The following is a 22,015-nucleotide window of genomic DNA, read 5'->3' on the forward strand; positions in this document are numbered from 1 at the left end:
TGCATGCACCCCAGCAAAAGGCAGAAATGGTTGAATCAAGGTCAGCCACTAATTACTGACCCTGAAATAATGTCTGCATGAACAGACAGAAAGAACAGCCAAGTTATTTGGTGTTTTGACCTGAAACGTTAATGCTTTTTGCCTGAAATTCCCTTTTGCATGAGCCATGTCTTGCCACCATCACCAACACATGAACTGAGCACTCACCCCTGCAGAGTGTCCCATCGCCAGCATAGCCCTCCTTACAGACACAGGTTCTCTCTCCTGGGGACACTTTAGTACACACAGCATGTATGGAGCAGCCACCGTGATCAATAGTGCATGGATCTATTTCTGTGATTGCAAACAAAAGAAGCAGAACCAACTTAGAGCATCTAGGGAAGATAAACAGGGTCAGGATGATCGTTCATCTTAACAAAAATCAGATCGTCTTATTTAAATCCCTTTCTTTCTCAATGAAACTTTAAAGGCAGGGGATTCACCTGGGTCTGAGAGGGCAGTTCAGAAGTCATGCTGAGCTCAAACAAACCCCACACCGGACTAAGAAGTCTTTCCATGGCGTTTGCATACAGATGACCAATGATTAGTCCAGCAAAAAATCCTTTCCTGCACACTGCACATGCATTTTCACTTTTTCCTTTCAGCCATTTTCAAAAAAGGACAACGCTGAAAATCAACTAGGACATCTACCAATGTTTTGATTTCTCTGCTACAATATTACTCTGAGCTACAACATTACTGCTCTTGTCTCTCATTTGACACAGTCAGATACATGCAGCTCCAGAGCAGTTCCCTGAAATCCTACTTCATTTTGGCACAGATGCTGTACTGCTTCTACCTGATTTCAGCATGGCCAACAAATATGAGGAGTGTGACATTTTAAGGAATCAAAGCATTCATATTACAGGGATTGTTGGCCGAAACCACTATAGCTTTGTCACTGTTGCTGTTATACCTGAACGAGTACAATCCATTCACATACATTTCTGTCCATAAGAAGTAAGAACTGCCCTGCTACACCAGCCTTTTTGTCTCTCTCTTGCAAAACCTTTGTATGTGCGTAGACTCTACAGATGTTTGCAAACCTTAAATCTTGGCCATGTTTGACATACCTGTGCAATGCGTCCCATTCCCTGTGTATCCAGCAGAGCAGAAGCACATAGGTGGGGAATCTGCGGAGGCATTCAGGCAGCTGAAACAAGATGGAGAAAAATAATCACTGAGTACATCTTCTGATTTGCTTGGTCAGTGGAAGAGAAGAGGCCAACCCCGAGTTCACTACAGCCTCCCTTCAGGTAGTTATAGAGAGCAGTAAGGTCTCCCCGAGCCTCCTCTCAAAAGGTCTTGCAGACCCCAAGACCTAAGAAGAGCATTTGAAGAAGAGACCCATCGTCGTGGCAGCATGGCAGAGGTTTGCACAAAACAAAGGCTGCCTAACAGCTGCACTGCTCATAGAACACAGAGCCTCCTGTCTGTAGCTTGGCCCCTTCCTCTCTGCCCCAGCTACCCAGTGCTCATTATGCTTATGGAGAGTCACTGGAGTGCTCCAGCAGGTGGGGGGTGATAGCTGGCTGGCGATAGCCACTTTGGGACCCTGTAACCATCTGGCTGCATCCAGAAATGAGCGTGTGGCCTTGGACAGTCACACAAAGATCTGGAACAAAGCTCCTGGGCAGCACTGCTGGGTCTCATACATGTCAGCAAGGAGCCAAACAAGTCAGCAGATCTCCACAGGGTGCTTTGCTCATCTATCAGACTGCAGGGAGGACTATAAGCTGGTACATGCCCAAAGAGAACCCTCTGCTCACTGGGGCCTGAATGACATCTGTTGTCACTCAGACCTAATGTCTAAATTCTGGGGCAGGTCTGACAGAGGCTCTCATAACCACCTGGGACCACTGCAGAAGCAGGACAAGGAGCCGGCACCCGGGCACAGGCTTCAGCCCCTGCCCAGACACATGCTTGGTGCCATGCAGGTGGCTGTGTCCCAGTGCCACAAAATCAGAGAGCAGGTAATGGATGGAGAAGGCAGCAAGAGCTCCTTTGAAACCCATCAGCCCACAGGATTTTTTTGTGGGGACCAGAGAGACAGAGGGGGCTTGTCAGCAGCTTGCTTTGCTGCACGACTAAGGACAGGCTTAGAGCTGCTCAGAGTCTCTGCTTTCTCTCATCCGCACGCATGGAATCTGTTTGGAAAGATTTTATATTCAAATAAAACCTTAAGGGAAAGTGGATGGGGCTTAGCACCAAAAAGACTGAAGAATGAAACAGCCATTTATGCACCACAAAAGAGCAGAAACTGTCTCCAAACCCTCTGAGATGCCTGACACACAGAATCAGTCTTCTGTAAAGCATATCCAAGCACAAAATGACCCAGTCCTGTGGCTGTACTTACTTAGCCATCTGATGGCAAGTGCTATTGCATAAATCCACCTCAATTCCTGCAAGAGAAAACACAAACATGACGTGGCATTTCCAGTACAGCACTCGCTGAGGATGTTTTTGCCATCTACAGCAAAGCTCCTTCCAAACATTCTCCCTGCCATGCTCACGCCCTGATCGGTGATGGGGCCTCAAAACTGCTAGGAATGAAGCAAGGACTGAAATCTTGTTATTCCTTTGGATTTGCTCCATTCAAAGTAAAACATGGTTTTCTTTTGTGTTTTACATTTGGATTAATAGGACAGCTCCACTCAGTTTCCATTTCTAAATGTTCCCTAAACATTTGATGTCACTACACACTCGAGCTTTGGGTGAAATCCTTTAAAATCCCCCTATCCCTGTGATAATCATGATCCCAAATCCCAGAACAACCATCTTTGTCATACCACTACCACACAGTGACAGATTTGCTGAGAGCTGTAGACCATAGGCTGAGCTCACCTAAACCAATGAGCCCGTGAGCAATCCAGCAGACACACTGGGGCACTTTGGAAGTTTCAAATCAAGCACTGCCACTTTCTTAGGCAAGTAACAGGAGTCATTCCAACAACAGGTTGGAATGGCCAACCCAGAACAAATAACATTAAGGCTTATGTGCTGCTGGGGAAGTCACACCACAGATGTGCAAGCATGAATTAGCACAGCCTAACAAATCTTCTGGGGGATGCAAGCACACACAACTGTGGTCACCTTGTTCAGCCAACACAGAATTGCTCTAGCAGCTAAAGAGAATTACTCTGATTTCTCTGTCAAAACAGTGATGTTACACCACCAGACCCACCACATTCACGTACTTTCTTGGCAGCTTGGGCCCTTCCACCCAGGTAAGCAATCACAGCTCCCGTCTCCTTGCAGTCCGTCGTTGCATATGCCATTGTCACAAGCACATTCTGTGGGGTAAGAATAGATGATCATCATTACCAAACCAACCAGGTCTCAAAAGCAGAATCTCACTGCCATTTCAGTGTCTGCTCTATTCCTAATCCAATGCCTCTAGCTGCCATATAGAAAATGCTACAGGAGCATTGGCTTTCGTTCCTTCACTGTCAGATCCCAGTGACCAGGAGCAGACCAGCTCTACTCCCTGCAGTTTGGGAAGCAGCAGGATGAGCAGCAGAGCAGTGGTTACTCCTTCAAGGATGAAAATGGGGCCACAAGTGGCTGATCACGAGCACTCATTCCCACAACCCTTCCTTGTCGGGCCACCAGCTGTGGGCCTGTTGTGCGGGTTGTGGGCCCGCTTTTCTCCCCTTGCGAGCAGAACATGAGTTGCAAAATAACTATTGCTGTCACCTGATTTGCAGTCAGCTCCATAGCGGCCCACTTCACACATTTCACAAGCAGTGCCGTGGAAACCTTCCAGGCATTGGCACTCTCCGCTGCCCTCGATGCCGTCCAGGCATTCCCCGTTCCCGGAGCACCACCGGCCTGGCTTTCCTGGGCACATCTCACACATGTGTCCGTAGTAGCCGGGGCAGCAGACAGACTTCTGGGAACCAACAAAAGCAGGTTGGGGTGAGCTGTCTGATGCAGCACAGATGTAGCATGTCCCCCAGGCTCGTGGCTTTATTGAGGAAGACACTCTGCTCCTCAATGCAACAGACGTCACTTGTGCCAACACATGAGAACAGCAGCTGTATGCAGGTAGGGTGGAATGACCCCCCCAGAATGGGGCTCTCAGCTGCCCAGACCTCATGTGAAGGATGTATATGGCTGCTTGAGCAATGCTGGTCATTTGGTGACACAAACATTCAGCCCCATGCCCATCCAGCTCATCTCCTGCCTGCATTCCCTGCGTCCCATCAGTGTGAGACTGTGTTGAGCAGAAAGAGGTTCTGACAGAGAGTGCTTCGGTTCCGAAGCCTCATTTCACTGCTTTCTCTCTGCATTCACCCACAGAGGGAGGCAACCACGATGGGACCTAGTTGGGAAATAGAAGTGAAGAGAAACATAATCCAGGGGAGAGGCAGAAGTGCCCAGAGGGGGCTGGGATGACTGAAGCTCTGGCTGTGGGCACGGTATTACCAACTGCCTCTGTCCCTTCCCAATTTTCCACTCCCACCAAACTTCCCAGGGAGTTGTTTCAGCAACCAAGAGAGGGGTCAAATTCACACAGGCCTTTCTTTTTACCATTTCCTCTTCAGGAATTTTCTCCCCATCTATGTTTTCACAGAACTGGTGAGGGCACAGTAACGGGGAAACCTGTTCCTCACTTTGGCTCCAATTACTCATCGGTTGTTCAGAAGGGCACATGCACAAGTCAAATACCACCAGTCATGCCTCATTTCCTTAGGAAATCTGACTATAAACATTCAACTCCTTCTCTTCCTCTACAGCAAAACCCAAGGTAACAATGAAAGAGCAGCAGACCACAGTCCCTCACTGCACAGACATTTCCGTTAGTTTTTTCCTCTGGTGCCCTCTATCTCCAGGATGGAGAGCAATGCCCAGACAAACCTGTCTCAGCTGTGCAGTGCACACGTTCAGCCAGGATGTCAGTCCAGCACAGGCTGTTTCCACAGCTGTGTTTCTAATGCCCTACTTGCTTTTATTTGAAAACCAAACATTTTTTCTTACCAGAGAAACTTTTGCACAGATGAAATGGCAACCAATGTCCCCAGAGCGCAGATTACAGCGAGGGAGATTCTTGCTTCCTGGAAACTCCTGCCAATATAATTAACATAGATACATATAGCAAACATTGCAATAGACAGACTGTATCCATTCCGGTGCATACAGCAGCGCTCCTGCTTAACAGAGGAATGAAGCTTTTTACCCTCCAAGAACAGCCCTAAAATCTGGATACTGTGGGCTGACAGCAGTGAGCCATCTCTGGGCCTGGTGTGAGGTTGCCCACACGGCCTGCCTCGTTACCTGACAGATCTGTGGTATGCATGTCAACACGAATAACTGAGAAAAAGTGGTTGGCAAATTTTTGGCATAGAGTAATGAAGCCTAAAAATAATCAGATGTGGCATTTCACAGCCAGCAGAAAGATGAAACGGTGATTGTGTTCCTCTCTGAGTGTTTGTCACTCACTCACAAACAAGCTGCAGGTTCAACCAGCCAATCTCCATGAACACATCCACAGCCTAGGAAACTGCTATAGGCACACCTGTCCTTGGAGATAACATTCAAAGAGGAAGAGATCAAACAAGAAATCTGACTGTCGTCCCTACCAGGGGAAACTCTCCACTGCTGCTTTGAAATAGTCCTGAAATTCAGGCAAAGGCCCAGTGCCACCCCTGTAAGGAGTCTCACAGTTCACATTTGTGTTTTTTCCTGCATAAAACTCCCTTGGTTTCTGCTTTCTCTTTCAAACTTTGCTAATTAACAAGCCACAGAGGACTCAAGGACAGAACTTTTCAGGTAATAAGATGACATCCGTGGAGTTATAAAAGGACATCAAAGCACTATCAGCAAACAGGCTGTGAGATGCCACATGAACTCACCACGAGAACTGATCCTGGAGGACACTTGATCCCCTTCTCACATTTGCCGCACCTTGACTAGGGCACAGAGAACAGGACAAGTCACATGTGTGCCCTCTGCCCGTGTAGCACCAAGACACCTGGACTACAAATGGTGCTGTACAGGCTGCTGGCCGGGACAAAGATGCTTTCATCTCCATGACTCAAAACACTGAAAGAAGAAAAATCACAGTGCCGGTCCCCCTGCTCCTGGCTGCTGTCAAAGGCTCCACACAAGGTCTTATTTCTGCACTCTGGCAGTGAGACTGTACCACTAAACAAAGCTGAAAAGATAATACATCATCCCCCTCCCGACCCTCTCAGCTGAGGTAGGACTGTCTGCAACCTGAGGTTCCCGCATGCAGTTCTGCCTCATCTGACCCTACAATCTTCAGATGGCCAAAAGCCACAAGATAGACGGAGGTTGGACTTTGGCCGTGACTCCCATGCATTTTGTAGGGGAACTTGCAGCCAGCGAACTGGAAATCATCATTACCCTTTGTATAGTGGTGGTATTGGCAGTGCAACGATTCTTCTGTATCTGGAGGACCTGTGAAACCCCGATTAAAATGCCATTCCTCGTCTCAAAGACTTTTCCATCCAAAGGAATATTATTGACAAACTTCTGCAAAGAAGAAGGAAAGAACTGAGATGATAGCCTTCAACTCTTTTGCATGGATTGCTTGATGACTGACAGACAGCCACAGTCTGGAAATGTAAGAGTATCCAAAACAGATATGGGGGCATCAGAAGCAGAAGAGCCTTCCCTCCTTACCTGGGTGCTGTTTTGATAAAACATTAACCAGTAGGAGAGCCCTAACATGCTGTTCTTATGGACTCCACTTCTCAAATCTGTCGGCAAGAGTTTCTCTCCCAGTACAGTGTGGAACTGCACTGTCTCATTGTCCTAAATCCACAAAACAAAAGAAAATGAAATAAAAAAACAAATGATAGGACTCTTGACTTCCTAGACTACAGTTCAGTCAAAGGTCTGGAAGAGTTAATAAGCATTCTCTAGAGTGAATTAAGTCCACAGGGCATAGTAATTACTGATCACACCGTGATGGCTCTTTCACTGGATGAAGCCACAAAAGTTCTTTGGAGCCTTTCAAAAGGTATTAAATTGGCAGATACGTGCCATGGCCAGCCAGCATGCAGAATATCTTCTGCCATCCATCCTATGCAAATTTAGTCATAAGTTTGCATGTGGAGTCCCAGCAGGCTTTTCACATCCCGTTGTAACATCACAGGAAACCCTCCCTCTCATTTTTCTCTGCCACATTTCTCCTGGCTTATAGCATCAGATCCTCCTATCCATACTCAAATCTTTCTGAGCTGAAGTTTATGATCTGATAGTACAGATGCCCCTGCAAAAACCACAGTACATGTTGGGCTACAAGCAAGCAGTGAGCTTACCAACTGTGTGACATTGGCAGCGTGGCAGTACTCCTCGATGGAATGGTTTCCAGGAACAAAGATTGTGTATTTTTCAGAGGACTCAATTTTTCCAATGAGCTGGTATTGCTAAAAAAGGCCACACATTGATATTAGCAACTACACCTGTACTTACTGAAGCCAGACTGCACGTGAAATCAATTACGAAGGCAAAAGCACTGGAGGAAATGCTTGAAAAATGGGGATACAACTTCTGTGCAGTCATGTGTGTCTAACTGCTTGCTCCCTCCCCAGGCTAACCAGAGCACAGTTCCTTGATTATTAACAAGTCTACCTTTTCCTCAAGGTTTCTTTACCTCCTACAAGCATATGAGTGTCTGCAGTAGATTGGTCATCTTCCATTCTAATAAGATGATATAGGGACCTAACTGTAAGTATAAGTCCTTTGACTGCTGAAAAGATCTTCTCTAGAAGATCACTTTGGGATGATAGGAAACAGATGGTCTTCCTTTACTCACCAGTTGGTCAAAGTTTAGGCCCACCTGCAAAGGGTGAGTTGGGAACTTGCTGACATCTGTTCTGACAACCACAACAGAGCTGCTTACCTCTAGCAGCTTCTTGAATGTGCTGAATGAGGCAACTGCATCGAGCTGTTCCTGCAGCCCTGGAGGACTGGGTGGGATGTCTGCTAAACGTGGCAACAAAACCTGCAGAAAAAAAACAAGCTCATCAGCAAGTTCGTGCAAGAGAGTCTGAGGGAAATAATTTCTGCCCCGCTTGCAAGAAAAGCAAGTAGACATTGTGCCTCATTTGGCACAATTCTGCAAGTCTTAACTCTTCTTCTTCTATAAGCCGAGAGAAGAGGAACTCCTTTCCCACTTGTCCCAGAGATATATACTTAAACACCAGTATACAGGAAACATCTGTCAGGACCTTGTGACAATCAAGTGTATTTTTGTCATTATTGTTCTAACTGTCCACATATATATTATTCCTTGCTTCCATCTCAAATGTTGCCAACACGAACTTGCTGCAAGTGTACTTCCTAGTGTGACATACACCAACGTACCTTGCTGAGTATGTGAATGATGCCATTGCTGGCAGGGATGTCACTGACAACTAGACTTGCATTCTGAATGGTGAATACCTGCAAAATTATCAGAGAGAGGAGCAGAAGCATCAGAAATCACCAGGCACATGCAAACCTGATACATTGTTCAAGGCTGCACACAATGAATCTGGGTGCAGTTTTTAGAAGATTCCTATGTTGGAATCCACCAGTGACCCAGCCATGTTCTCCAGTGGTTACAGCAGTTCTTGGGAGGTTTAATTTGATGCTGCACATGCTCATTATAGAAGAAACTCTTACACCACTCTCAGTGTTTATCTGCCATTTGGTCCGCGGGTTGAGGGTGGGTAATTCTGGCCTGTCGTACTTTCTGAGCTTTTCCTCAGTGAAGACACCTTCAAGAAAGTGGGCCCTGAAGGGAATGCAGGCAGATAAAGAAACGGTGAGGATGCTGTTCATAACAACGTGAGATCAGGTCATCTCACCCACCATTCACACACCTCTCATACGAAGCAGGTAAGCACATGGTTAGAATGACAAGGAATTACTTGGCCTTACACATCCTTATGACAGGGAAAATCTCCTCCTGCACATACCCAAAAATAAATCCACTTCCAATTGCCTGAGCTCTGTTACATTCCAAATACATACTCTATTATTTGCCCACTATACATTTAACTGTGTTTCTGTGTTTAGCTCTCCGTAACTCTTTATTGAGCATGTACAATTTTGTTACCATTGTCAGGCATAGGAAAGCAAAGGCAGGACTCTGCTCGTACCTGACTAAAAATGGCAGCATGTAGGGGGTCAGCCAGAAATCTTTCTCACTCTTGTTCAAACTTTTGATAGCTTCCTCTGATGGCACCAGGACAGTGACATTGGTTCCTGCTGGGATGCTGAAGAGAGATTTCTGTTGTCGAAAGCACAAAGATGAACAAATAAGACGTGCCAGTGCCACATCTGTTCCATAAAATATAACCCACAGCCACCCTGCTTCTGCAGTCCTGTGGGATGGGCATGCAGAAAGACAGTGTTTGCAGAGCAGGCTCTCCTGCCATGTGGTACGAGAGCTGTTGGCAATCAAATGCGAGTTTAGCTGAAACACCTGACACCTGTTTGCCGAGGAGAAGTCTGCAACTTTAAGCTCTACTTTCACATTTCAATTACTTTTCAAATCCCTTCAATCAAATCCATAAATTCTTTCTGAACACTGAGCATCACTTTTATAGGAGGGACTGAAATTATCCCTCCCTAAAGCTGTGCGTACGGCTGAACAAAGGCTCAGTGAGATGCCATACATCACTGTCTTTTCACAGCCTTACTCCATCATAAAATCCAAAGTTCTTACCTTAACCCAGTCATAGAAGCCTGCAAAGTGGGAACTCCTGGCCAGCTCCTTCCAAAGAGAAACAAAAGAAGGGTTACCTCAACTGAGCACCAGGGCTGCCGGACTGGGAGTCCCACAGCAGGGGACAGGAGCCCATCCATCAGTAGTGACTTTGGCATTCCTTTTCCACCTCACAACCTTAACTGCACCTTGTATCATAAGGAGGGATGGGTGCTCTTGAGGCCAAACTCCAGCCATTAAAAATATGTGTATTTTACCCATTGAAAAATATATATACCTAAATAAGTTATTTTCACGTTGTCTGCAATTGCTGCCGTTTACCAGGGACAGGGATTGAATCCACAATGGACTTTGATATTTCTAGTGGCAGAAAATAGGCCTAGCTAACTCTGAACTGAAAAATTTTCCAAGCAATGGAGAGTATTGCATAGGACAGACAGGGGTGAAACAGCCTGGAAAGTACTGCCAATGATTTATTGAACACATCGGCCTTGGGATCACTAGTGCTTCTGTGGTCTTAGGCAAAAATAAACTGCGTTGTTTGGCACTGGGAGAAGTCAGCTTCAGTCAACAGAAAAGGGAGAGTGGAGAGAGCCATTTCTCGCTGACCTCAAGAAGACCTCTGATACTTATTCTTTACTCACTTTCAGAACATCCCCATAGCATGTCATGCCATCTCCAACATAGCCTTCAGGGCAAGCACAAGACCTCTCCCCTCCTCCAAGGGGTACACACATGGCCTGCAAACACAACAGAAGGAGAAACTGGAGAGCAAACACAGGTTATGAAGTGTTACACTGACCTAGGAATCAAACACTGGCCTCCCACACCTGGGCTAAAGTAGCACACACAAACATATTCCTCCTCTTGCCTTCACATGCCACTGAGTTTATACCTTACACAGCAAGGCCTAGTTGATTGCTTTGTGTTGTGTACTCACAGAAATCAGAGGATCTCCCTAGGTAGATCAGAGATCAAAAAATCTTTATAACCTCAGAGGCATGCCAGTAGGATGATGCAACATCAACTCCTGCAATGCTCTGGATGCTATGGCTGGGAACAGCTGTGACAGGGAACCAGAGGAACCTTCATTGCCATGCCAGCCTCTTCAGCTACTCACCAGGTCATGGCAGCCGCCGTTGTCCAGGAGACATGGGTTGATTGCATCGCAGTTGTGGCCATCACCAGCATAACCTCTCTTGCAGACACACTTACTCTGCAGGAAAGAGACATTTCAGATCTATCAGAGCATCTTCATTTGCAACCCAAAACAGCTATTAGGCAGCAAAATCTATTCTTAATTGATTTTACCTAGTGTTCTTCCTCAAGAGCTGAAAATGCAGAGATAGTTCCTTAGCAAGGCATCATACTCTACTACAGCACGCATGCTGCATGATTACTCAAGTGCACTGATCTGTTGCACTGCTTGGCAGTGAGAGGGACACTTGGGAATTACAGTTTCCATCTGTTTCCAGCTTTTCAGAGAACAACACAGACTTTGCGAACAGAATGAGAAGAGAGTTCATTTCAAAGCTTCCTGCGTATGAGGCAGGTGGAAAAGCTATGTTCTGCTGAAGATCTGGCACCATTTCTGAGCCTGTGGTCCAATGCTCCCTTTGCTCAGTGGGGAAAAGCAACAACCAGCTTGAGAAACAGGCTTCCTTCCCACACAACCTTCTCCAACCTCAAAGACGCCCTATCTGACTTTCCAAACAGCCACGTGGGATTTTCTGTACGTCTCAGCACTGCCTCGAGACAATGCTGAGATCTGGGAACAAGTCAGGCACAGCAACCAATGCCTTGTTATGAAGTTGTAGTCCCTTCCCTTAGCTGCACAGAAGCGTCAGAGTAGTATAGCAGCCTCAAACATACCAGTGCCCCCCCCCCACCAAGTACCCTGTGAGGGCCTAGCAGGAGCTGTGTTTCTGGCAGCAAACAATCAGGCTTTGCTGATGGCCAGCCCAGTTTCTATCTTCAGCAATCCCACAGCTTAGGAATCATGCAGGTCCACCATCAGTCTGCTTAGCATAGCCCATACCTGACCAGGGCCTATATAAATGCAGTCAGCATTGATGTGACAGTTCCCTCTGCTCTCCTGCATGCAGTTGTCTATGGCCACACAGGCCTTCCCGTCTCCAGTCCAGCCCACGTTGCACTGGCAGGTGGCATTGCCTGGGCCAGTACTGGTGCACAGGGCCTGCAGGAGAAGGGAGAGAAAAGCATTACACTCAGCAGAGGAGAGGAAGGAATGCTGTGCAGATGCAGAGACGAATCTCCTTCATCAGACCGAGGAGAGTTTCTGAATGATCAGCTCTGATTGCAGCATCGGGGACAGGGGCTGGAAGCATCTTGTTCAGAAATGGCCTAGAGGATACCATCATAATGATCCTGGAAACATTCCGTGTTTTCAGAAAGGTGGACACTTGTGTTTAAGGTGGCTCAGAACTCCTGGGGCATTCCCTGTCACCCCCAAAAGCTCTCCATTACAGAAAAAATATTCCCTGAAGAGGAGGAGTGCAATTTTCTGCCCAGACATGGAGGCAGCAATGATTGCAGCTCTCTATCTGCAAAGATTTACCATATACCCAGTGCCATCCTATTTCCTTCTATGCTTTCCTCTCACTGAGGGATCAAAATCACAGAGAGATCTGAGCATTTGGTGGTTGCTTCCACTGTGCAGAACCACAGCTCTTTACTAAGGATGACAATGGAGTTTTGGAGGTTACTAGAAATACGAGTTGGAACTCACAGCCAAGCTGCAGCCTGAGCTACAAGCTACAGCGCATTAAGAGAGCATGAGGGGAAAAGGAATGCAAAACAAAAACCTGTGCAGCTTATCTCTGTGGCTGCCAACACATTTGGACAACCAGCCAACTCATCCCTGGGGTGTTGCATTTGGCTACCAACCAAATGACTGATCTCCTTACAATGATTGTCTTGAGGTAGCTGTTATTATGCCCCACCTTACAGATAAGGAAAGATAGGCACAAGACCAGTGCCCAACAAATCTGAGAGTCCTGGATCTCTGCTCTGACTGTTCAGTGCTCTTTCTGCACACTTTGGTAGTCCAACCCCACTTACATTCAAAGAACAGCCTCCTCGTTCTGGCTGGCTGCACAGATCAATGGGCTGGCAGGAAAACCCATCACCTTCATATCCATCCCTGCAGATACACCTTAAAATACAAGGACAAAAGATAGTACAACCCCTTCTTAAGGCAGCAGAGAGCAAAATGACAATTCGAGCCTTGCAAAAAAGCAAGAACCTGATCTCTAATGTCGCAGGTTGTCTGCATCACTTGAGCAATTCTGTGCAACAGGTACACAAAGATACACACAATTGCAGGGTTGGCAGACTCACAGCCACAGTACATACAATGACAACATGCCCACCTGAATGTGTGTGCCAGAAGGACTGACCTTGCTGTGTCATTGAGGCTGCAGACAGCATTCTGATGGCAGTACTGGGACAGCCCACTTGGGCCACAGTTCTTGGAGGTCTTGTCACAGAATTTTCCAGTATAGCCTTCCTTACAGGACCAGGACTGACACACACCCCCACTGCCAGGCCTGTTGTCACACACCCCATGGACACAGCCACAATCTGTCAAGAAAGATCAGACCTGAAGCCACCACACCAATGGTGTTTTGTAGATTCTCATCTTTCCTTCACAGTCCCCTGTGACATCACATGATCATCCCAGTTCTTAACAGAGGGGTGCCAGCTGAGAGACATTCACCAAAACATGGCTAGGGAACAGACACTGGGACTGCCTGGGTCCAAGAGGTTTCTAAAGACAGGCTCAAACTTGGATCATCAAACACAAGGTCCTTGTTAAGTGGGAAATGAAAATACCTTTTCTTTTTAACAGGAGAGATATGCACCAAAGTTGCACACCTACATTTGTCCAGTTTCCAAGACCTGTATTACCACTGTCATATTAGCCATGTTTTCTCTACTGCTGTTTGATGAGACACTTGCAATGATATTTCCATCCCTTATTTCACAGCACTGGTCTTGCACGAGGGGAACCCTGGATACACAAACCTGCTCTGTACCTTTGCCCTACATTTTGCTGTAGTCTCTCTCTCAGAACCACCAACCTTCATCGCAGTTCTCGCCATGTTTGTTCGGGTTTGAACAGATGTGGCAGGCTATTCCTTTGAAACCTTCAAAGCACTGGCAGTTGCCATTCCCATCTATGCCATCGCTGCACTGGAAAGAAACAAAATGCGAAAGACACAGAAACTCAGCAAACGAAGGGAAAGCCAAGGTATTGATATTTATCAAAAGCACTTTTGACAGTTGCAGTAAAAAACAGGACTTTGGAGAGTAATGGTAGTAATACAAGATCCCACTTAGTCAGGGCTGCCTTCAAAAGCCACAACAGGATTCACATTAGAGCTGAAAAGCTAAAGCCCACTGATGAGTACGTGCCATCTTCCTTGGATGTTCTGTGGCCAATGTTTTGGGCTCAAGCCTGGAGCACAAACCCAGAATTACACTTACCTAGAACAACCGTTACCATAAAGAAAAAATACCCTACATTGCCATTCCAAAAGAAATAAGCAAACTGCTCTTTCTAACCACCCTGACTCAACTTCTCACTGCAGCACAGCAGGATCTTTCATACTTACGTTTCCCCGGCCATAGCATGGGTTAGTGTATCCCCCTGGGCACGGCGTGCAGTCTGGACCAAAGAATCCTTCACAGCACCCAGGTTTCTGAGACAAAAGCAAAATCCTTAAAGCACCGAGTGACATAGAATATATTGCCTGGAGTTGTCCTGCTCTCACAGTTCCGAAATCCTTCCTGTGATCACAGGCTATGCTGAAATAGACCACCTCGTTTGTTATCTGCGCTTCTAAAAACAACCCTACTTAGAACTGTTACCATACTTACAACCATTTAGATTGAAAAAGACCTTTAAGATCAAGTCCAAACATAAAATTTAGCTCTAATTCTGAAAATGTTTTCCACAGATTCCTCTCTTTCTGATTGCAGCCAGTTCTTTTCGATATAAACCACTACTTTCTAATTGTTTTTTGTTTCATTTTTTATGGCTTTTTTACGCCCAGGTTTCTCTTTATTTCACTAATAATACCGTCCCACTTGCTCCTCATTAATCATCGCTCGGTACTTCTTTGGGAGAGAGGTAGCAGTCCTGGATTGCAAACCTTGTTGCAATGACCAACAAAAGAGGAATCACAAGACAAACATCCGCCCGTTGTTTAATGAGAAACCCGCAAATCTTTCTGTATAGTTGGCACTGGGACAGCTCAAGATCTGCAGTCAAATGTGAGGTCTGTAAACTCTACAAGAGCCACTTTTTTGACCCATCTGACAGTGCTTCATAAACAGGATGCAATCACTTCACAGCCTATGGCACTTTCACTGGGCTCTGCTTCCTCTGGGAGACGTGGTTAAAACTCAGAACACAGCATCATTTGTCCATGGCTCCCTCTGTCTTGGCTGGTTGAAACTGATGCACAGTACATTTATTTAATGTACTGGAGCTGAACTGAGCTGCTTTCTGATGTTCATAGCAGGCTAGTGCTGTGTTCTTCTCCCTGCCTACCGAAGAAGGGTGGGCAGCCAACCCACCTGCTGGGCCTAGGGACAGACCTTTGCATGGGACGGCCCTCCCTTGGCTCCCACCCCATCCTCGTTCAACTCAAGGAGCTGGACATCTTCTCCATGGATCAGGCAAAGCAAAGTTAAGCTCCTTTCAAAGGGGTACAGCCTTCCATCACACTCACCACAATGGTCTGATTGCAGTACCGGGCACATCCCCTCTTCAGGACATTCAGTCCTTGTGGATCATGGACGTAGACACATTCTTTTGGGAATGGTGTTAGTTCCTGTAGAAACAAGTCAAGTCAGTGCTGCCTGGTTATATCTGCGTGGTAACCTTCCCCTCTGCTCTTCTTGCTGCAGATAGCAACTGTGTCTGACCCCGAGCTAAGGAAGTTCACAAAGGAGCCAAGGTGAACACGATCCCAGTACAAAAGATCGCAGAACATGAGCCCAGCACGAAAGGAGGCTTCCTTTCACTGCCCTTTTGTTCTAACAATTGTATGTGTGATAAAGAAGGGAGCACAAGCAGGGGGAAAGGATGGGGAGAAAGGAGACGGGTGGGGGAGAAAGAGAGGGAACGAAGTGGGGGAGAAATAAGAGGGTAAGAAAGAGGTTGGGGAAATGAGGGAAGAGGAGGTGAAAGGCACGGGAAAAGAGTGGGGAAGAGGGGAGAGGGAATGACAGAGGGTGAGAATGGGAAAGAAAGGGAGGGGAGGGAGATGACCATAGGAGTCGAGGTGAGACAGAGGGATGGGGAATGGAAAGGACTGCAAATAACGTCTGCTTAAATTCCCCAGGAGTTACACACAGGCATTGGGCCCAGCATGATTCTGCCACACCTGCCTCAACCTGAGGAAAAAATGGACGTAGATTTTGCAGAGCTCCACTTCCTATATTCACAGGACACTGGGCAACCTGGCCTAGTATCAGATCTGGAGGGTGGTGGCCCTGCCTGTGGCAGGGGGTTGGAACTCGGGGATCTTTGGGGTCCCTTCCAGCCCAAGCCATTCTATGATTCATGCTGACACAGCACAAGCAAGCAATCCCAACATGCAGAGCCAACAGAAGACACGTGACAATTAACAGTGGTGCACACCTGTCTGACTTTCACAGCAATGACTCAGGCCTGGCCTTCAGAAAGGAATTTCCTGGAAGCTGCTGTTCTGCAGAACCCAGCGTGGGATGAGCCTTAACGCCAGCACCCTGCCTGCTCCTCCTTACTCCACCTTCAGCTAATTCTGCTCATTCTGAATCAATAGTGAGCACAGGCCAAGGATAAATTGTTTCTCACTCTCTGCAGTGAATAAAGCTTGCTGTGATTCCCTCGCCATGGCTGTGGTGGACACGGATCCTCTAACAAGTTGTGCTGTTCTCCTCTACCAGCTGACTTTCCTGCACTGCGTTTGTTTGAAAATGCTTTGAGTTTGCAATTATCTGTCACAGTGTGCTTGTATGTCACCATGCAAAGAAATACCCAGAAATAATCACCATTTCTCTGCTGCCAGGTGGGCAAACACTGCTGTTGAGAGCCTCACAGTCCACACAAGAGCCCTGTTAAGAAAACAAGAGTGGAAAACTTCATCTTCCCAATGAACCCCTTCCCCGTTCCAAGAATGACACAGAGCTACTATTCCCACTGTATATCCAAAACATCACGTGTCAGAAGCATTCTTAGGAGAGAATTTCCACACTCTGAAACAGGGTAAGTTTATTGCTCAAATCAAATGGCTCTATAGTTACGAGTTTGCATCTGACTTCAGGATAGCCTCTGCCTCTACCCTGTGAGCCATGAGACACACAGCTGTGCAGTAAAACACTTTGGGCATCCATGTGGTAACCTCAAAGTGATATCGATCCTCTGGTCAGTTCAGATAATTCATATTGCTCCAAATCAGACACTTTTTCCCTAGTTAGAGCTGTATTCTTTCTGTAGTAACATAGCAATCATCAATTTGGGGAACGTGCACCTAAAGTAATGCACACAAAACTCTTTATGTGAGAATACCCTACATTTTTTGCGCTTCCACTACCAAATGGCTGTTCCCCATACACAATGACAGGAGGCCAATGCCAATGGTAATGGGAACAAAGCATTCCCAGCTGGATTAGTAACTCTGGTATGGAGAGCGCAAGGCCTTAAAGGTAGGATGAAAGGAAAAAAAGACTAAAAGAAAACAGCCGATTGCCAACAAAGCAGGGCGAAGTGACACTGCCCAGGTGTGATTTACACATTCTGCTTCTGTTCCTCCAGGTGAGCGTGGGGTCTACAGCAATGGCTAAGATGAGGATGGGCCAAGTTGACTTACGGTCACAATTTTGTGTTGTTCTTCGTTGCATCTGTGAGGCAAAATGGGAATTATTGAAGGAGGGATGAAGATGCCGTCCACGGTATGAATAATACCATTTGATGCCACAATGTTTCTCATGTTTAAGGGGATCTCTGAGTTATCCATCACAATTCTTCCCTGATGCGGAAACACAAATAATTTATCAGAATGTTATCCCATTAGAGTGTATTAACTACATAACACCAAAGCAGGAAAGAGATGGCATCAAGTGCAACCACACACAGTCAAGCCATCCAGTGAAGTCACTAGTTGGATAAGAAGGAAAAATAATTCAGTGACCCCATTTAAGTCTATTTTTAAGGCATAGGAGGAAGTGGAGATAGGCTGAAAACTCACTATTTAGAACCTTAAGACTTTTTCTTAGAACAGGAGGTTTGCCTGAGTGGGTTTTGACCCACACTTACATCTGCACTGATGTTGACAGACAGTATCTGGTTAGCCATTGTAACGATGTGCGGCATCATTATCAGTTTCTCCACAGTTATCTGAAAAAAAAAACACCGATGCCATGGAGGGACAGCATCATGAATAAGCAGAGCCATTTTAATACAGCTTATGGAGTTCTTTCAGAATTTCCTCCACCTAAAAATACTTCTGAAGATTTAGACTTTACCATTTACATTTAATGAAATATCTCAAACACACACAATTGCCCAAAGGGAAATCGAGGACTTGGTGTGAATCATTTGCAATACAAAATCCACAGCAGTGGTTTTCATTCTTTGTGTCCAGCATATCTGAAATCAAGTTTCTATTAATCGTGTCTCCCGTTGATACAGGTATACAGGGCATATTGAATGAACAAGTAAAGCAGAAGCACAGTAGGTAATTTGTTCTGATCTAATAAAAAAGCTTATTTCTAAAGGCAGAGGAAATGTAAACTGCAGTTACTGCACAGAAACTTGAACATAAGGGTTTGACAGAAATTCTAAAAACTATGATAATCACTACTTTTGTGCCCAACAATTTATTAAGATAAGTAGTTCAGCTTGTTGCTGATGTTGTCGTTCATCAGCTGCAAGGAAAACTGTGCTTTGCTGTTTTGCCAAAGTGATGCTTGTTTTCTGTGTAGGAATTAGGAAAATTCTAAGGACTGACATTCCTCCTCAGCAAAAGACTGGCATAATATTGATATGCAATTAGAATACTGCACTATGATGCTGGAGTGTACACAAAACCTTCAGTGTAAGTTAATAATTTTAAACATTTATCTTGCTCACTGCATAAGTGAAGAAGTCTTGTTAATGCATGCATTAATTTTTTTTACCCTGCCACACAGCAACGTGGTGCCAGCACACAGCATAGGCTCACTCACAACAGTTTTCCATCACTAACCACCAATGGGGCCCAAGCAGAAGGGAAAGGGAGCAGTGTCATGATGGAAGTGCACCAGTCTTTGGGCAACTACTTTCATGCTAAATATCTTGCCTCCATTGCAATACTGCAACCTTCATGCCAAACAACATAGGTGATTACATGCTGGCCCAAAGGGCTCCAATTATCTAGGATTAGTGCTGCCTGCCTTACCGCTGCTGAAGGGTAGATATGGTGTTTCACAAGTTCCTGGAGCTTATTTATGCCCTAAGGAAAGAAGAGAGCATAACAGTTGGACAGCCCTTCAATGCTCAGGAGTGAGAAGAGGCAATTACATTTTCTTTTAACAAATGACTGAAAATGCCAATGTACTACAGCAGCAACTTCACTCGGAAAATAAATACCTTCATATTCCCCTACACAAAGAGGGGAAGAAAACCCAAAACCAGACTTAATCTGGCTAAATATCACGGGTTCCACCAGCATTCAGTTGTCTCCCAAAGCCTCGCAGAAGGAGAGACATGGATTAGCCAGCTGCAGGAAAAACAACTCGCAGCAGTGACCAGACACCTTGCACAAGCTATGCCAGCACAGCCCCCTGCAACACACCTCGTTCAACATGTGTTAGAGGATTACGAGCCCTCACCTCTGTGAAAAGATAAATGAGCCTTCCATCTCTTAATTTATCCACGCCATCATTGCTGGGTACAAAGACAGTAAAGGGGCCTGGCCCGTCCAGTATTGCTGGCAGGCCACAGTTCTGCAAAAATAATAAAAGACTTCATCAATGGACACAACATGAGTTAGCAAGGGAGATCCATCTGAAAGGGAGGGGAAACTGTAAGCAACCCACCAGGTGTAGAGATTGAAAAGCTGGTGTGGACAAGAAACAAGGCTTGTGTTAAGCAGATGTAAATGCTATTAAAACAGGCTGAGCAGTGCAGTCACTGGTGTGAGTGCAGCTGTGTGAAAAAGAGCACTGAACTAACACTCCCTGTGCTTTAAGTACAGATACTAAACTGGTACCTTTTTGCTGTGGAAGAAGAAAAAGAGAGAAAGCTTATAATCACAGTTGAACTTAGTGAATTTTGTGTTAATATTGTAAAAATATTAGCTAAATGAAGACTGGGCAGCAGCTTCAAACGTTTATAACCTGAGGACTGTATTTACATAGACATCCAAAAGGCAGCTTCAGCCCATCTCGACATGGGCAGGCATGTAACATTTGCTCTTTTACAGGCATGATGGTCAAGAACTAATCATGATTTGAAGATGGGAAGGTGGGGAAGAAAGTGGTCAAGACACTTGTATGCTTGCTGCTTGTGCTAATGTTTCCATTACGTATGCATATAAAATAATCAAAATAAGAAGTGAGTCAGACAAAAGCATCCAGAAAGACAAGTAACTGAGATGCATTTAAATGTTACCCCAAATTCCCACGAAAGCACTAGCAGGCAGTGCACAGCAGCAATGCCACATCTTCCTGGGGCAGACAGAAACATGCTTACCTCCAGTATAGTTTCAAATCGACTGAAGATCTCTGTGGAAGCAAGGATCTCCCCAATGGTTTTCTGTGAGAAGATACAAAGAGAGAGAAAAGTGACCAGCGTTGCAGCAAAGTCTGAGCACAAACTGGAATGCCAGCTGCTACTTAAGGATTGGCATGCTTCAAGTCTACAGAAAGCCTCAGTGGATTCAGACATTTTTTTTTTGGCCAGTGAGCCAAGCAAGGACCGAGTCTACAGCAGCTTAGACACAGACTTGTTCTCATGTGCAGCAAACCAGAGTTTCTAGGTTTCTCATGCACTTCAGCACTCTTTTGTTTTCTGACTCCCAACTGCAGATGAAACCTGTAGTTGTGCAGAACCGGGCTGGTAAACTGAGGATCTGCTCTATCATCCCAAACCTCTTCTGATTTGAGGGCAAGAGTTCATTTTGCCACCTGCAAACAAGCCCCAGTACTGAGAAAATACAATCCATATGCATACACCTGACATCACATTGGAAGTAGAAGCCTTCAGGGAGCATTCTTGCTGTCTTGCCTTCCCTGAGCAAGCTGCCTCTGTCTCAGTGCCATAACGCTGCATGTACTTGGATGCTGCTGGTTTCCACCAGCCCCCTGCTCACACCCTGACCCAAAGCAGCTTCTGGCATACCCTGGTGCCACGCACCTCCCCTCACGCTCCTCTTGGACTGCAAATGAGGATCACCATTTGTAGGACAAAAAAAAATTGTGCCTCTGATGAATTGATGTGCCTCTTCTTAAAGGTTGGTGGTGGGGTTTTTTTCAGCCATCACAATGTGAGCATGTACATCAGCAGTGTTGTGACAGTCACCATTGTGCTGAGTACCCAAAACTTAGAGAAATTCATAAAGCCTGCTCAGCCCACAGGCACAGTAGATGCAAACCCTCCTCTGCAGACGCTGAGGCACGCAGACACAGAGCTCAGCCCCACGACCCCTCTGGATTTTAGACAGTCCTTTTTGGAAGACATCCTCATGCAGGTGGTAAGACTGTGAGCACCTTTATTTCATCAGCAATGGGCACTTTTAAGTCCACATATACACCCAAAACTTATGCCACTGACAACCATCCTCAGGGCACTTCAGCTCAGGAACTACTAATGCTTAACACAGTATTCTATCTACTTTTTAAACACAAGATATCACAGAATTCAACTATTTTTACAGATTAATGACAGTGGTGCAAACAACCAAATCAAAGAACTTATGTCATTCTATGTGAATTTTTTTTTTTTTTTGCAACAAGCCAGTAGGTACTAGGGCCTTCTTTCTGCTTATAGAAACAATATGAAAGTGCTCAGACATAACAGTGAAGGAGCTACAGCAAAAAGTTTTCCCAGTTACAGGAAAATGTGCTCAGCAGAAGCAGAGACTGAACCTACAACTCCTAAATCCCTGCCCAGTGTCAAAACACAAGACACTACTTCAAATTGCAATGGTCTGTAATGATGATTTGTCCTCATTTTACATACTTCTAATGCAAAGTTAACATTTCTGAATATAATTTCAAAATGCAGTACAGCCCTTA

The 22,015-nt window shown here is 45.7% G+C and overlaps 1 protein-coding gene across 1 annotated transcript in view; it reads right to left on the reverse strand.

The window, feature by feature from the left end:
• Positions 1-22,015, reverse strand: part of STAB1 (stabilin 1) — a gene marked incomplete at both ends in the record, with an annotated part of 50,874 nt that overhangs the window by 11,559 nt on the left and 17,300 nt on the right. The window contains 29 exon segments of the mRNA XM_079540558.1: positions 208-333; positions 1,113-1,192; positions 2,396-2,441; positions 3,237-3,332; positions 3,736-3,931; positions 5,020-5,106; positions 5,895-5,951; positions 6,409-6,537; positions 6,688-6,819; positions 7,329-7,436; positions 7,913-8,014; positions 8,377-8,454; positions 8,677-8,788; positions 9,156-9,286; positions 9,725-9,772; positions 10,369-10,464; positions 10,845-10,940; positions 11,763-11,921; positions 12,806-12,899; positions 13,144-13,327; positions 13,828-13,939; positions 14,362-14,448; positions 15,484-15,585; positions 16,790-16,852; positions 17,608-17,766; positions 18,054-18,134; positions 19,177-19,230; positions 19,610-19,723; positions 20,472-20,534. Of these exon segments, the coding sequence (XP_079396684.1) occupies positions 208-333; positions 1,113-1,192; positions 2,396-2,441; positions 3,237-3,332; positions 3,736-3,931; positions 5,020-5,106; positions 5,895-5,951; positions 6,409-6,537; positions 6,688-6,819; positions 7,329-7,436; positions 7,913-8,014; positions 8,377-8,454; positions 8,677-8,788; positions 9,156-9,286; positions 9,725-9,772; positions 10,369-10,464; positions 10,845-10,940; positions 11,763-11,921; positions 12,806-12,899; positions 13,144-13,327; positions 13,828-13,939; positions 14,362-14,448; positions 15,484-15,585; positions 16,790-16,852; positions 17,608-17,766; positions 18,054-18,134; positions 19,177-19,230; positions 19,610-19,723; positions 20,472-20,534 (2,992 nt within the window).

The sequence above is a fragment of the Tetrao urogallus genome (genome assembly GCF_951394365.1).
Source record: "Tetrao urogallus genome assembly, chromosome: 10".
Classification (NCBI taxonomy): Eukaryota; Metazoa; Chordata; class Aves; order Galliformes; family Phasianidae; genus Tetrao; species Tetrao urogallus.